At 35.6% G+C, this 12058-nt stretch overlaps 1 protein-coding gene across 4 annotated transcripts in view; it reads left to right on the forward strand.

Annotated features, from left to right (window-relative positions):
• The window catches only part of CPNE8 (copine 8), a 278744-nt gene that overhangs the window by 231797 nt on the left and 34889 nt on the right, over positions 1-12058 (forward strand). For all 4 annotated transcript variants that reach the window (NM_001098085.2, XM_010805078.4, XM_010805075.4 and 1 more), the window contains one exon: positions 9798-9979. In NM_001098085.2, coding sequence (NP_001091554.2) covers positions 9798-9979 — 182 coding nt within the window. The remainder of the gene's footprint in view (positions 1-9797; positions 9980-12058) is intronic.

A 12058-nucleotide genomic window follows, 5' to 3' on the forward strand; every position in this document is an offset into this window, starting at 1 on the left:
CTAAAGAGCTGCTTAATGAGGGTGAAGGAGGAGAGTGAAAGAACTGACTTAAGACTAAATATTTTAAAAACTAAGATGATAGCTTCCGCCCCCATTACTCCATGGCAAATAGAAGGGCAAAAGGTGGAAGTAGTAACAGATTTCCTCTTCTTGGGTGCCAGAATCACTGCAGATTGTTGACTGCAGCCACGAAATCAGATGATTGTTTCTCAGCAGGAAAGCGATGACAAGCCTAGATAGTGTGTTGAAAAGCAGAGACATTACTCTGCCAACAAATGTCCATAGAGTCAAGGCTATGGTCTTCCCAGTGGTCACGTACAGTTGTGAGAGCTGGACCACAAAAAAGGAAGAATGCCAAAGAATTGATGCCTTCAAGATATGGTGCTGGAGAAGACTCCTGAAAGTCCCTTGGACAGCAAGGGGATCAAACCAGTCAATCTTAAGGGAGATCAACCCTGAATATTCACTGGAAGGACTGATGCTGAAGCAGAAGCTCCAGTATTTTGGTCATCTGATGGGAACAGAGAACTTGTTGGAAAAGTCCCTGATGCTGGGAAGATTGATGGCAGAAAGAGAAGAGAGTGTCAGAGGATGAGATGGCTGGACAGCATCACTGGTGAAATGAACATGAACTTGGGAAAACTCTGGGAGATGGTGAGGGACAGGGATGCCTGGCATGTTGCAGTCCGTGGGGTCACAAAGATTTGAACACGGCTGGATGACTGAACAACAACATGGATAATTTGTATATCAAACATTTTAAGAAAAGACAATGAGTGGACTTTCAATCTTATTTCAAAGTGACTTTATTTCAACAGTTATTATGTATCATAAAAAAGAATATCATTATTTAACTTTTACCAAAATTTGCCATCAGTTTATATATTTATCTAGTTTTCTTCAAATTGGTTATTGTGCTGTAACTCTCACATTAAATTCCCTTTTCTTCATATTTCTCTCACATTCACTCACGTTTCCCAAAATAATTGAATTTTTAAGTAAGAAAGCATCTTAGAGGTCATTCACTAAAGCCGTCATTCTCTTAGGGCTTCCCTAGTGATTCATTCAGTAAACAATCTGCCCCCAATGCAAGAGACCACCTGCAATGCAGGAGACCCAGGTTCTATCCCTGGGATCTCCCGGAGAAGGAAATGGCAACCCACTTCAGTATTCTTGCCTGGGAAACCCAATGGACAGAGGAGCTTGGCAGGCTACAGTCCATAGGTTCTCAAGAGTTGGACATGACTTAATGACTACTACCACCATCACCCTCATATACTAAGAAGGATATTCAGATCTAGAAAATCTTTTACTAATAAAATCTCTGCCTTGTTAGCAGAGGTGAGGAGACCAAAGTAATATAGCCTTTGACTACATGGTAAATTTATTCTTCAACATTGTGGTTTCAAGTTGATGATTTTTACATATGTGTTTTATTCAGTAAAATATGAAACATATATACCTAAAGTCAAACTGGATTAAAATGCTAGCTTTTGTTTACCAATGAACATTAGCACAAGAGCTATAAGAACAAGACTATATTCAATGGAGCAATACAAGCTACTGAAACTGTCTTAAGAAAATAGACAATCTGAAAAACCTATAATAGAGATTGACTTAGTAATTTAAAAACTATCCACAAAGTTTTGTGGGCCCAGGTTTAGATAGCTTCACTGATGAACTCTGTTTAAAGAGAAATCAATACTAATTCTTCACAAATTCTTCTAAAAAATAGAAAAGGAAGGAATATTCCCAACTCAATCCAAGAGGCATTACCTTGATACCGAAACCAGATAAAAACATAAGAAAAATCAGAAAACAATACCTTTTATGGATACAAAAGTTCTCAGCAGAATACTAGGAAACTGAATCCAGCAGTACATAAAAAGAATTATATATTATGACCAATTAAAATTTATCTCAGTACTGCGAGGTTGGCTTAATATTCAAAAGTCAAATAATGTAACACACCATACCAATCGAAGATAATGTAAAGCACACATGGCCACCTCAAGGTTTGACATACTTTTATAATGTGTCTGTATGTGTGTGTGTGTGCTCAGTTGCTCAGTCATGTCTGACTCTTTGCAACCCCATGGACTGTAGCCCGCAAGGCTCCTCTGTCCATGGAATTTTTCAGGCAAGAATACTGAAACTGGTTGACATTTCCTGCTGCAGGGGATCTTCCCGACCTGGAGACTGAACCCATGTCTCTTGCATCTCCTGCATTGGCAGGTGGATTCTTAAGGGCTGTGCCAAATAAAAACATATAAACTGGAATATAAAGTGACTTATTAACCTTATGAAGGGAAAATATGAAAAACTATAGCAAACATCATTCTTAAGAGTGAAAATCTGGATGCTTTCACCTGAAGACGAGGAAAAGAACAAGGATGTGAGCTCTCCCTTCTATTTTACATTGTACTGGAGGCCAGGGCAATTAGGCAAGAAAAAAATAAAAGATATCCAGATCAGGAAAGAAGAAGTAAAATTATTTTTATTTGCAGATGACATAATCTTGTATGTAACACATACAAAATCCTAGGGAATCCACTAAACAATTAGAACTAATAAATGAGTTTAGTAATATTGAAGGATGAATGATCAATATATGAAAATCAGTTCTTTTTCTATACACTTCTAATGAACAATCTGAAAATGAAATTAAGAAAACAATTCCATTTTTTAATAATATCAAAAGGAATACAGTACTTAGAAATAAATTTAACAAAAGATTCTTTACCATCTGAGTTACCAGGATAGTGAGTGCAAAATTTATACCTTGAAATTATATGCTGAAAATTTTTGAAAGAAATTAAGTATGAAAATAAGCTGAAAAACATGCCATGTTCATTGATTAGGGAATTCAACATTGTTAAGATGGCAATATTTTCCACAGAAATTATCATATTCACTGTAATTTCTATCAAAATTGGAAAGATTCTTCAAATTTTTTAAAGAAGTAGGTAACTGACCCAGAAATTCATATGGAATTTAAAGAGATTCAGAAGAACCAAAGCAGATTTGGAAGAAAAAAAAAAGAATAAAGCAGGAAGATTCATACTCCTCATTTTCAAAACTTACAATAGTAATTTCAAGGCAGTATGGAGCTGGCATAAAAATATTAATAGATACATAGATCAATGAAATAGAATTGAGATTCCAAAAATAAACCCATGCATCTTAAGTTAACTGATATTGAGAAGAGTACCAAGACAATTCAATGGAAGGAAGTATATTGTCTTCAGCAAATGGTACTGGCACAACTGAATGCGATATGCAAAAAAAAAAAATGAGGTTGGACCCTAGCATCATATACAAAACTAATAGAAAATAGACCAAGAATCTAAATGTAAGGGTTAAAATTTTAAAGCTATTAAAAGAAAACAGAGATATATTTTCATGATCTTGGATTTGACAATTGATTCTTAGGTATGACACCAAACACATGAGCAACAGAGCAAAAAATAAATAAATTGAACTCCATCAAAATTAACTTTTTTATATTCCATGAAGCATAATTAGCAAAGTCAAAAGACAAACCCCAGAATGAAATAAAATGTTAGCAAATCAGATATCTCACAGAGGATTTGTATCTAGAATATATAAAGAACTCTTATAACTCAAAAAAAAGACAAATAGTGCAATTTAAAATGACATTCCCGTTATTCAAAAGAGCTATATAAATGACCGGTAAGCCCATGAAATGGTACTAGGCAACTTATGTATCAAGGAATGCAAATCAAAATCATAATGAGATACAATTGGGTTGGCCAAAATGTTCACTCATTTTTTCTTTTGTTTTTCCTGTTAGATGTCTCTAATAGAGTTTAGTTGTCTTTAACTTCATTTGAAACAATTTTATTAGATTGAATTGTAACAGCTGTCATATCAGTGTGCATTTAAAAAAAATCAAGATTGGTGGATTTTTGTGTGCCATTTGAATACTGAAGATGGAAGAAAAAAGCAATATTTTCAGCATATTTTGTTTTATTATTAATGTTTCAAGAAAGGTAAAAAAGCAACTGAAGCACAAAAATAAGACAGAGAGAGAATTGTACAGTTTATAAAGAATGTGCTGTGATTGAACAAACATGTCAAAAGTGGTTTGCAAAATTTCATGCTGGAGATTTCTTACTGGACGATAATCCACAGTCTGGTAGACTAGTTGAAATTGATGACAATGACATCAAAACTTTAACTGAGAACAATCAATGTTATACCACACCAGAGATAGCAAACATACTCAACATTTCCTAATCAAGCTTTGAAAATCATTTGCACCAGTTTGGTTATGTTCATCACTTTGATCTTTGAGTTCCACATAAGTTATGCAAAAATAAAACCTTCTTGATCATATTTCTGCATGTGATTCTCTACTTAAATGTCATGAAAGCATTTCACTTTTAGAACAAATTGTGACAGGTGATGAAAAGTGGACATGCTAAGATAATGTGAAATTGAAGAAATGGGAAAAGTTAAGTGAAGCACCATCAACCACATCAAAGGCTGATCTTAATCCAAAGAAAGTAATGTGTATATGGTGGGATAGGAAGGGAGCCCGCTATTATGAACATCTTCTGGAAAGCCAAATTAATTAACTTGTTGGGTTAACTGCCACAAGTATCACTCCCAATTAAAGCAACTGATAGCAGCACTTAATGAAAAGCATCCAGAATTAGTCAACAGAAAACACATACTCTTCCATCAGGATACTGCAAGACCACATGTCTCTTTGATGACCAGGCAAAAACTGTTACAGTTTGGCTGTGAAGTGCTGATTCATCCACCATATTCACCAGACATTTCACCTCCCATTATCCATTTATTTCAGTCTTTACAAAACTACCTGCATGAAAGAAATGTTAATTTCCTGGAAGACTGTAAAAGTCACCTGAAATAGCTCTTTGCTTAAATGATAAAAAAAATTGGGAGAAGATGAAATTATGAAGTTGTCTGGAAAATGACATAAGGTAGTGGAACAGAACAATGAATATGTTGTTCAGTAAAGTTCCTGGTGAAAATGAAAGATGTGTATTTTTTTTTTTAATTGAAGGATAATTGCTTTACAAAATTTTGTTGTTTTCTGTCAAACCTCACATGAATCAGACATAGGTATACATATATCCCCTCCCTTTTGAACCTCTCTCCCATCTCCCTCCCCTTCCCACCCCTCTAGGTTGATACAGAACCCCTGTTTGAGTTTCCTGAGCCATACAGCAAATTCCCATTGGCTATCCATTTTACATATGGTAATATAAGTTTCCATGTTACTCTTTGTATTTCATTTTTACTTAGAAAAACTGAAGAAACTTTCTGGCCAACCTAATATTTCATACCCACTGCTGCTAAGTCACCTCAGTCGTGTCCGACTCTGTGTGACCCCATAGACAGCAGCCCACCAGGCTCCCCCATCCCTGGGATTCTCCAGGCAAGAACACTGGAGTGGGTTGCCATTTCCTTCTCCAATGCATGAAAGTGAAAAGTGAAAGTGAAGTCGCTCAGTCATGTCCGACTCTTAGCGACCCCATGGACTGCAGCCTACCAGGCTCCTACATCCATGGGATTTTCCAGGCAAGAGTACTGCAGTGGGGTGCCATTGCCTTCTCCATTCATACCCACTAGGATGACTATAATCCAAAAGTCAGAAAACAGCAAGTGTTGGCAAATATGTGAAGCAATCGGAACCCACCCTCACATACTGCTGATGAGAATGTAAAATAGTGCAGCCACTTTGGAAAACTCTGTGGCGGTTCTACAAGTTGTTGCACATAGTTACCATATGAACTAGCAGTTCCACTCTTGGCTAATATATACAAGTGAGATGAAAACATGTGTCCACACAAAAATTTGTACATGAACATTTATAGAAGCATAATAGCCAAAATGTGGAAACAACCCAAATGTCCATAAACTGATAAACAAGTTTGAAAATGTAGTACATTCAAACAATGGAATACTGTTCAGCAATAAACAGGAATGAAATATGGCACACTAAAACATGCTAAACACAGATGAACCTTGAAATCACTGTGCTGAGTGAAACCTAGTTACAAAAGACCACATGTTATGTGATTCTATTCATAGAAAATGTCCAGAATAGGTAAATTAAAGAGACAGAAAGTAGATTAGTCATTGTTTAATTCTGGGCTGGATAGAATAATAAGGGAATGATAGTAAATAGCTACATTTTTTTGAGGTGATGAACATGTTCTAAAATTGACTGTTGATGCTTGTGCATATCTGTAAATATACTTAAAATCATTGAATTGTGCATTCTAAATGGGTTAATTGTAAGTTATATAAATTATATCTCAATAAATTTTTTAAAAGAGCTTGGTGATTGTTTAGTCGCTAAATCATGTCCAACTCTTGTCACACTATGGACTGTAGCCTGCCAGGCTCCTCTGTCCATGGGATTCTCCAGGCAAGAATACTGGAGTGGGTTGCTATTTCCTTCTCCTGTTAAAAGAGCTTATTCAAGTGTTATTTTTTTATGAAGGCATAGTGACCTCTAAAACAAAATCATGTATGTTTTATAATATGCAAGGTTTAAAATATTACAAAATCTTCAAGCAAAGAGTTATAACTAACAGTAAGAGCTATGAAATATACCTAGATTCTTATTCTAGTTTGACCAGTTATTACAGTGTAATTGGGGCAAGTTACTTAGTCTGAAAGTTATTTGATATGAAAAACAAGTGTAATAAGCTTGTTGAAAAGGGACTAAGTGAAACATGAAGTAAGTTCATACATGTTATAATAGCATGTATGTTATGTTCTATGCTATTATAATTATTATTGTTATTAGCTGATAACTCAATGTTATTAACTTAGTACAAGTTTACTTTTCCATGTGCATTGCTGCTGATATGGAGATGGTACAACTGTGGTCCCAGTTTCAAGAAGTTGCCAAATTCTGTGGTGCAGAACACAAAAGCATAAGAGTAGAAGAGGAAAGACAATAAAGGCCAGACTAAATAAGGAAGGTCATCTCATGCGTGTGAGACAAAAACTGTAGGAGGAGAAAGTGAATTTCAGAATTGGGTGGCAAACTTAGTGGTAGAGATGGAAAGAAAGATAGCATTAGTGATACAGTGAAGAGATTGGTCTGGGTGAAGATGCTAGAAAGAGATAGGGAACATCTTTGAATGGGTACAGTTGGGCTCTGCTAGGCATGATAGCAGAGAAGGCAATGGCACCCCACTCCAGTACTCTTGCCTAGAAAATCCCACGGATGGAGGAGCCTGGTAGGCTGCAGTCCATGAGGTCACTAAGAGTCAGCCACAACTGAGCGACTTCACTTTCACTTTTCACTTTCATGCATTGGAGAAGGAAATGGCAACCCACTCCAGTGTTCTTGCCTGGAGAATCCCAGGGATGGCGGAGCCTGGTGGGTTGCCATCTATGGGGTCACACAGAGTCGGACATGACTGAAGCGACTTAGCAGCAGCAGCAGCAGGCATGATAGGCCAAGTGTTTAGATATGCTGGGGTACTAGTAGTGCTTTTAAGTTGAGGTTCTCTTAGAGAAATAGAATTAGTCGTGTATTGCAACCATTGGGTAACAACTCTTATATTTGAGAGTTGGGTTAAATAATCTCTTAGGCAAGTAGAGGCATTATTTATCTGTGATTCCAGTAGGTCTTTGAACAAGAAACAAAAATATCTACTTTAGAAAGAGCTGTCAAAAATTGCACCAGGTAAGTTAAACAGACAAGGAAGACTGTCAGGATTTTTGCAATAGAGACCAAAGCTACAGCAATGGAAGAAAGAAATTGAACTCTTCTCCTCCAAAACAAAAGATGAAAGAGTTTATAAGTGCTGTTCTTAACTAGTGGAAAGGTATTGAGAGATACTGGAGCCGAAATTAGTCTGTGTGATTAGGCCATCTGTGTTTACTGCATGCTCTTTGCGACCATTTGGACTGTAGCCTGCCAGGTTCTCTGTCCATGGGATTTTTCAGGCAAGAATTCTGGAATTAGTTGCCATTTCCTCCTCCAGGGATTTTTCTGACCCAAGGATCCAGGGATCGAACCCCAGTCTCCTGGTTTCTTGCGTTGCAGGCAGATTCTTTACCACTAAGCCATGGGGAAGCCTTCTGTGTTTTCTAATTAGCAGCTATTGAAGTTAGGCTCCTACTCTCTCATAGAGACTAAGCAACAGAGGTGATATTTTTCTTGATTATTACATTTCAAAGAAATGACTCCCAGGTCTCTGAGAAAGACATTCCTGAAAGATTTATACTTCAAAGGAACAGAGAATGAATTCACAATTCCAAGGTTTCTAAAGTAACTGCTCTAAGAAATAAGAGGTCAAGGGCCTATAGTCAGGAGAAGCCTTTCTAAAGTTAGTCAAGCTGAAGGAAACATTAGGGCCCATCTTGATCATAAGACACTTAAAAAAATTTTTTTTGTCATGTGACCGTTGAATGCTGATAACACTTATAAATATATAAGCATTTACACGATGAATTATCTTTAAACCAAAAATGTTCTGGGTATTGTTATATGCATTATAAACTACAGGGAGATCTTTACTTTGTTTCTCTCCAGAACCCAAGTGCTTATTATTACTTTTTCCTTAACAAAAAAGAACTATGCTTTGCGGGTTTCCTTCTTTGGGCAATGTTTTAATGTAGAAGTGAGCTTTATGAACTGCTACAAGTCCCATTCAATTTCCATTTTCACTTAAAAAACTAAAGGGACTTTCAGGCTGCCTTTGTGCTGGTAATTAGGGCAACTGAATCTGAATCTCAGTGAGTTTGAGTCGTGGCGCATATATTGCTTTCTTTGTCAAATTCATCTTTATTCATGTGAGACATCCTATATCTGTGGATGACTCACACAATAACAGTAGTAAACTTTACATTTCCATTTGTTTAGTCACGAAGTCCTGTCTGACCCTTTGAGATCCCATGTGGTATAGCACACCAGGCTCCTCTGTCCAAGGAATTTTCCAGGCAAGAATCCTGGAATGGGTTGCCATTTCCTTCTCTTACATTTCTATGGTGTTTTATAATTTTTAATCACTTTCACATATATAATCTTAGTTTTTCTTCTCAGTAAACACTGTAGTAGGATTTCTAACAGGAATTTTATAGTTAGTTGTCCTACAGATGGAAAGACTTTACTTTGGGCCTTTTTACTCCTAACTTAGTGTCTAGTTAGAAACTGAATAATTTTTCAGATTCAGATTTTCAGCATAAATTTGAAAATCACCATGTTCTCCTCTTTTCAAGTAATTAAATTGGGATAGGTCTCACATATTCAATTTATGTTTGTGATACAACTTTAAGAAGGCTCATAATTGTTGAAACCTATTAACATCAATTGGGTCCTTTGATTTATAGGCATAAGGAGTCAAGCCAAAGGCACATAGTTTGTTTGTTTTAAATAAATATTACAATAAAATATGATCAACAAAATTATTTTTATGCTTCTGGGGCTAAAACTCAAGAATTGCCTATGGCATTGACAATGAGAAATAATTTTTGAAAAAAGTCTGAATATCTTTGGGAAATTTTATACATGTCTGATCTAATTTAATAAATATCTCTCTGTCATGTGCATCCGAAAGAAACTATTGAGTTGACCAAAGGTCTGCTTGGATTTTTCCATAAAATGTTATTTAAAAACCTGAATGAACTTTTTGGCCAACCCAATATTTAACACGTTATGAATGTAGGCAGAAAAACATATTATTGATATTTCAATGTGAAATAGATATCAAGAAAAATGTCTAAAAACTATACCTTTAGCATGATCTCTCATGTTTTCATTTTTTTTCTTTCATCAGGCAACCCTGCCCAGCCCACTTCTCTCCACTACATGAATCCTTATCAACTGAATGCCTATGGTATGGCACTGAAAGCAGTGGGAGAAATCGTTCAAGATTATGACAGTGATAAAATGTTCCCAGCTTTAGGTTTTGGTGCAAAACTGCCTCCGGATGGAAGGATATCTCATGAGTTTGCATTGGTAAGAATACATGGAAATAATTGATATTTTGGAAAAAAATAGTATTTTGGATCTTTTCATAGGTTCATTGCTTACGCTTAATTACTCAGGTAGCAACTTCTTATAACTATACAATCAGCTCAGTTTGGTAAATGATTGATTTAGAAGTGTGATATTAATGGAAAAAACACAAATAAATTAGCAACAAGTCTACCTAAAGTGCATATGATTTAAAACCTATTCTGGTTTTTGGTTGCTACGTAAGACCTTCCATTATATTCATGATTTGTGGGTCAAGAATTTGAGCATAATACAAGAGAATGGTACGTTTGTTCAAGATACCTGGGCCACATCTGGGATGCCTTGCTTGGCTAGATATGGCTGGAATTGTTCTACTGGAGCCATATATGTGTTCCGTTCTGACTGTTGGTTGGGTTCCTCGGTTTTCTTCATGTCATATCTCCTGGAGCTAGTACATCCACTAAGATGTCTCATTTGCTCATGACTAATGCCTACAGCTAGGATGGCTAAAATACCTGGATTCTCTTTCCTTCTTTCTACATACAGTTTATCAATGTGGTTTTGTGGGCTACTATCTCAAGGTAGTCATATTTCTTACACAGCAATCAGCTTTCTCAGAGTGGATATTCTAAAAGGCTGGGGAAGAAACTTCAAGGACTTAGAAGTCTCAGAAAGTTATTTCTCCTACATTCATTTTTGTCAAGCAAGTCACTAAGTTCAGCCCACTTTCGAGGTAGTGGAAGTAACCTTCACCTCTCAAGGGGAAGGGTATCAAAGAATGAGTAGCTATCTTTATTCTTCCATCTTCCAAAGTGTCATTTCTTTTCAAATATAAAGGATCAGTTATTGGTAGAATTATTATTTTTCAAATGTAAAGCAATAATTATAGGTATAATTAATTATGTTTTCAATATAATGGAGTAGATGTGACTCAAATATTTATCTAATTAATGTTTAATTTACATAAATCCACTCCTGTTGTATGATTACAAATAAGCAATGTACTGTATTCTACCTTTAAAATAAACTTCACACAGATAGTGCTTATAGGCCCAATCAGCCTTATTCTCGCTTGCATTTTTTTATAAAAATAATGGGAAAAACTATGTGGGAATGGTTACATATCATTTTGGAAAAAATTTAAATTTTCCTAATAGAAATGCCTCCCTGCTTTACTCTATATATTGTGAAATTAAAGTCTTCTGTGCCCAACAATTTTTGTAGGTATTTTTTGTTGTTTTTATTCTTGTTACAAAAATAATGTGTGGGATTTTTTTTTTTCTTTGAGTTCTGCAAGAAGAATAGACAAATAAACAATTCAATTATTTACTAATTACTGAGTATCAAGCCAGGTACTTTATGCTCATTGCTTGTACAATCTTCATAAAATTCTTATCTGATAGGTATGTCATGAGATGAGTGAAACATCACACTACTATCAAGAGCCATTCATATTAAATACAGTGAAAAGAGTACCCCCAGGAGTTGCATAATTTAGCCCAGAGTCACAGAATTTAATCAGGTTTCCAGAAGACAGGACTTGAACCCAGGTCAGTCTTATTATAGAATCTTTGTTCTTAACCACTACTAAACCACATTTTATAAAAGCATCTATAATAATACCACCTCTTAGATATGTCCTTTATGAGCCCCCTTATGTACACACACACACACACACACACACTTCCAGAACCTCCTATATCATGAGACTTTATCTTCTTTAATATATTTTAAGAGCTGTATTTTAATTTTTTTCCCATATGTATTCTTGATTTTTCTGTTCCATCACCCCCATTTTGGGAAAGGTTGCTGGAGGTTTTAATTTTCTTCTGTGAAATAGCCCATATACTACCACCCCCAATGTCATATAAAAAATGAATATCTGTTGCAATTTTGTTGTGTCCTAGAGAATTAAAATTTCCCAGAAATTTATAAGACCACGAAAATCACTCATGTGATCCTATGTCTTGTGTGCCTCAGGAAAAAGGTCCTGACTATTTTAAAGCTTAAGAAAGGAATAATAAAAAATAATAATCATGCTAAACTAAATGATATTAATTTTCCTTCCACAAGTTTTTC

Source organism: Bos taurus, chromosome 5 (genome assembly GCF_002263795.3).
Source record: "Bos taurus isolate L1 Dominette 01449 registration number 42190680 breed Hereford chromosome 5, ARS-UCD2.0, whole genome shotgun sequence".
Lineage (NCBI taxonomy): Eukaryota > Metazoa > Chordata > Mammalia > Artiodactyla > Bovidae > Bos > Bos taurus.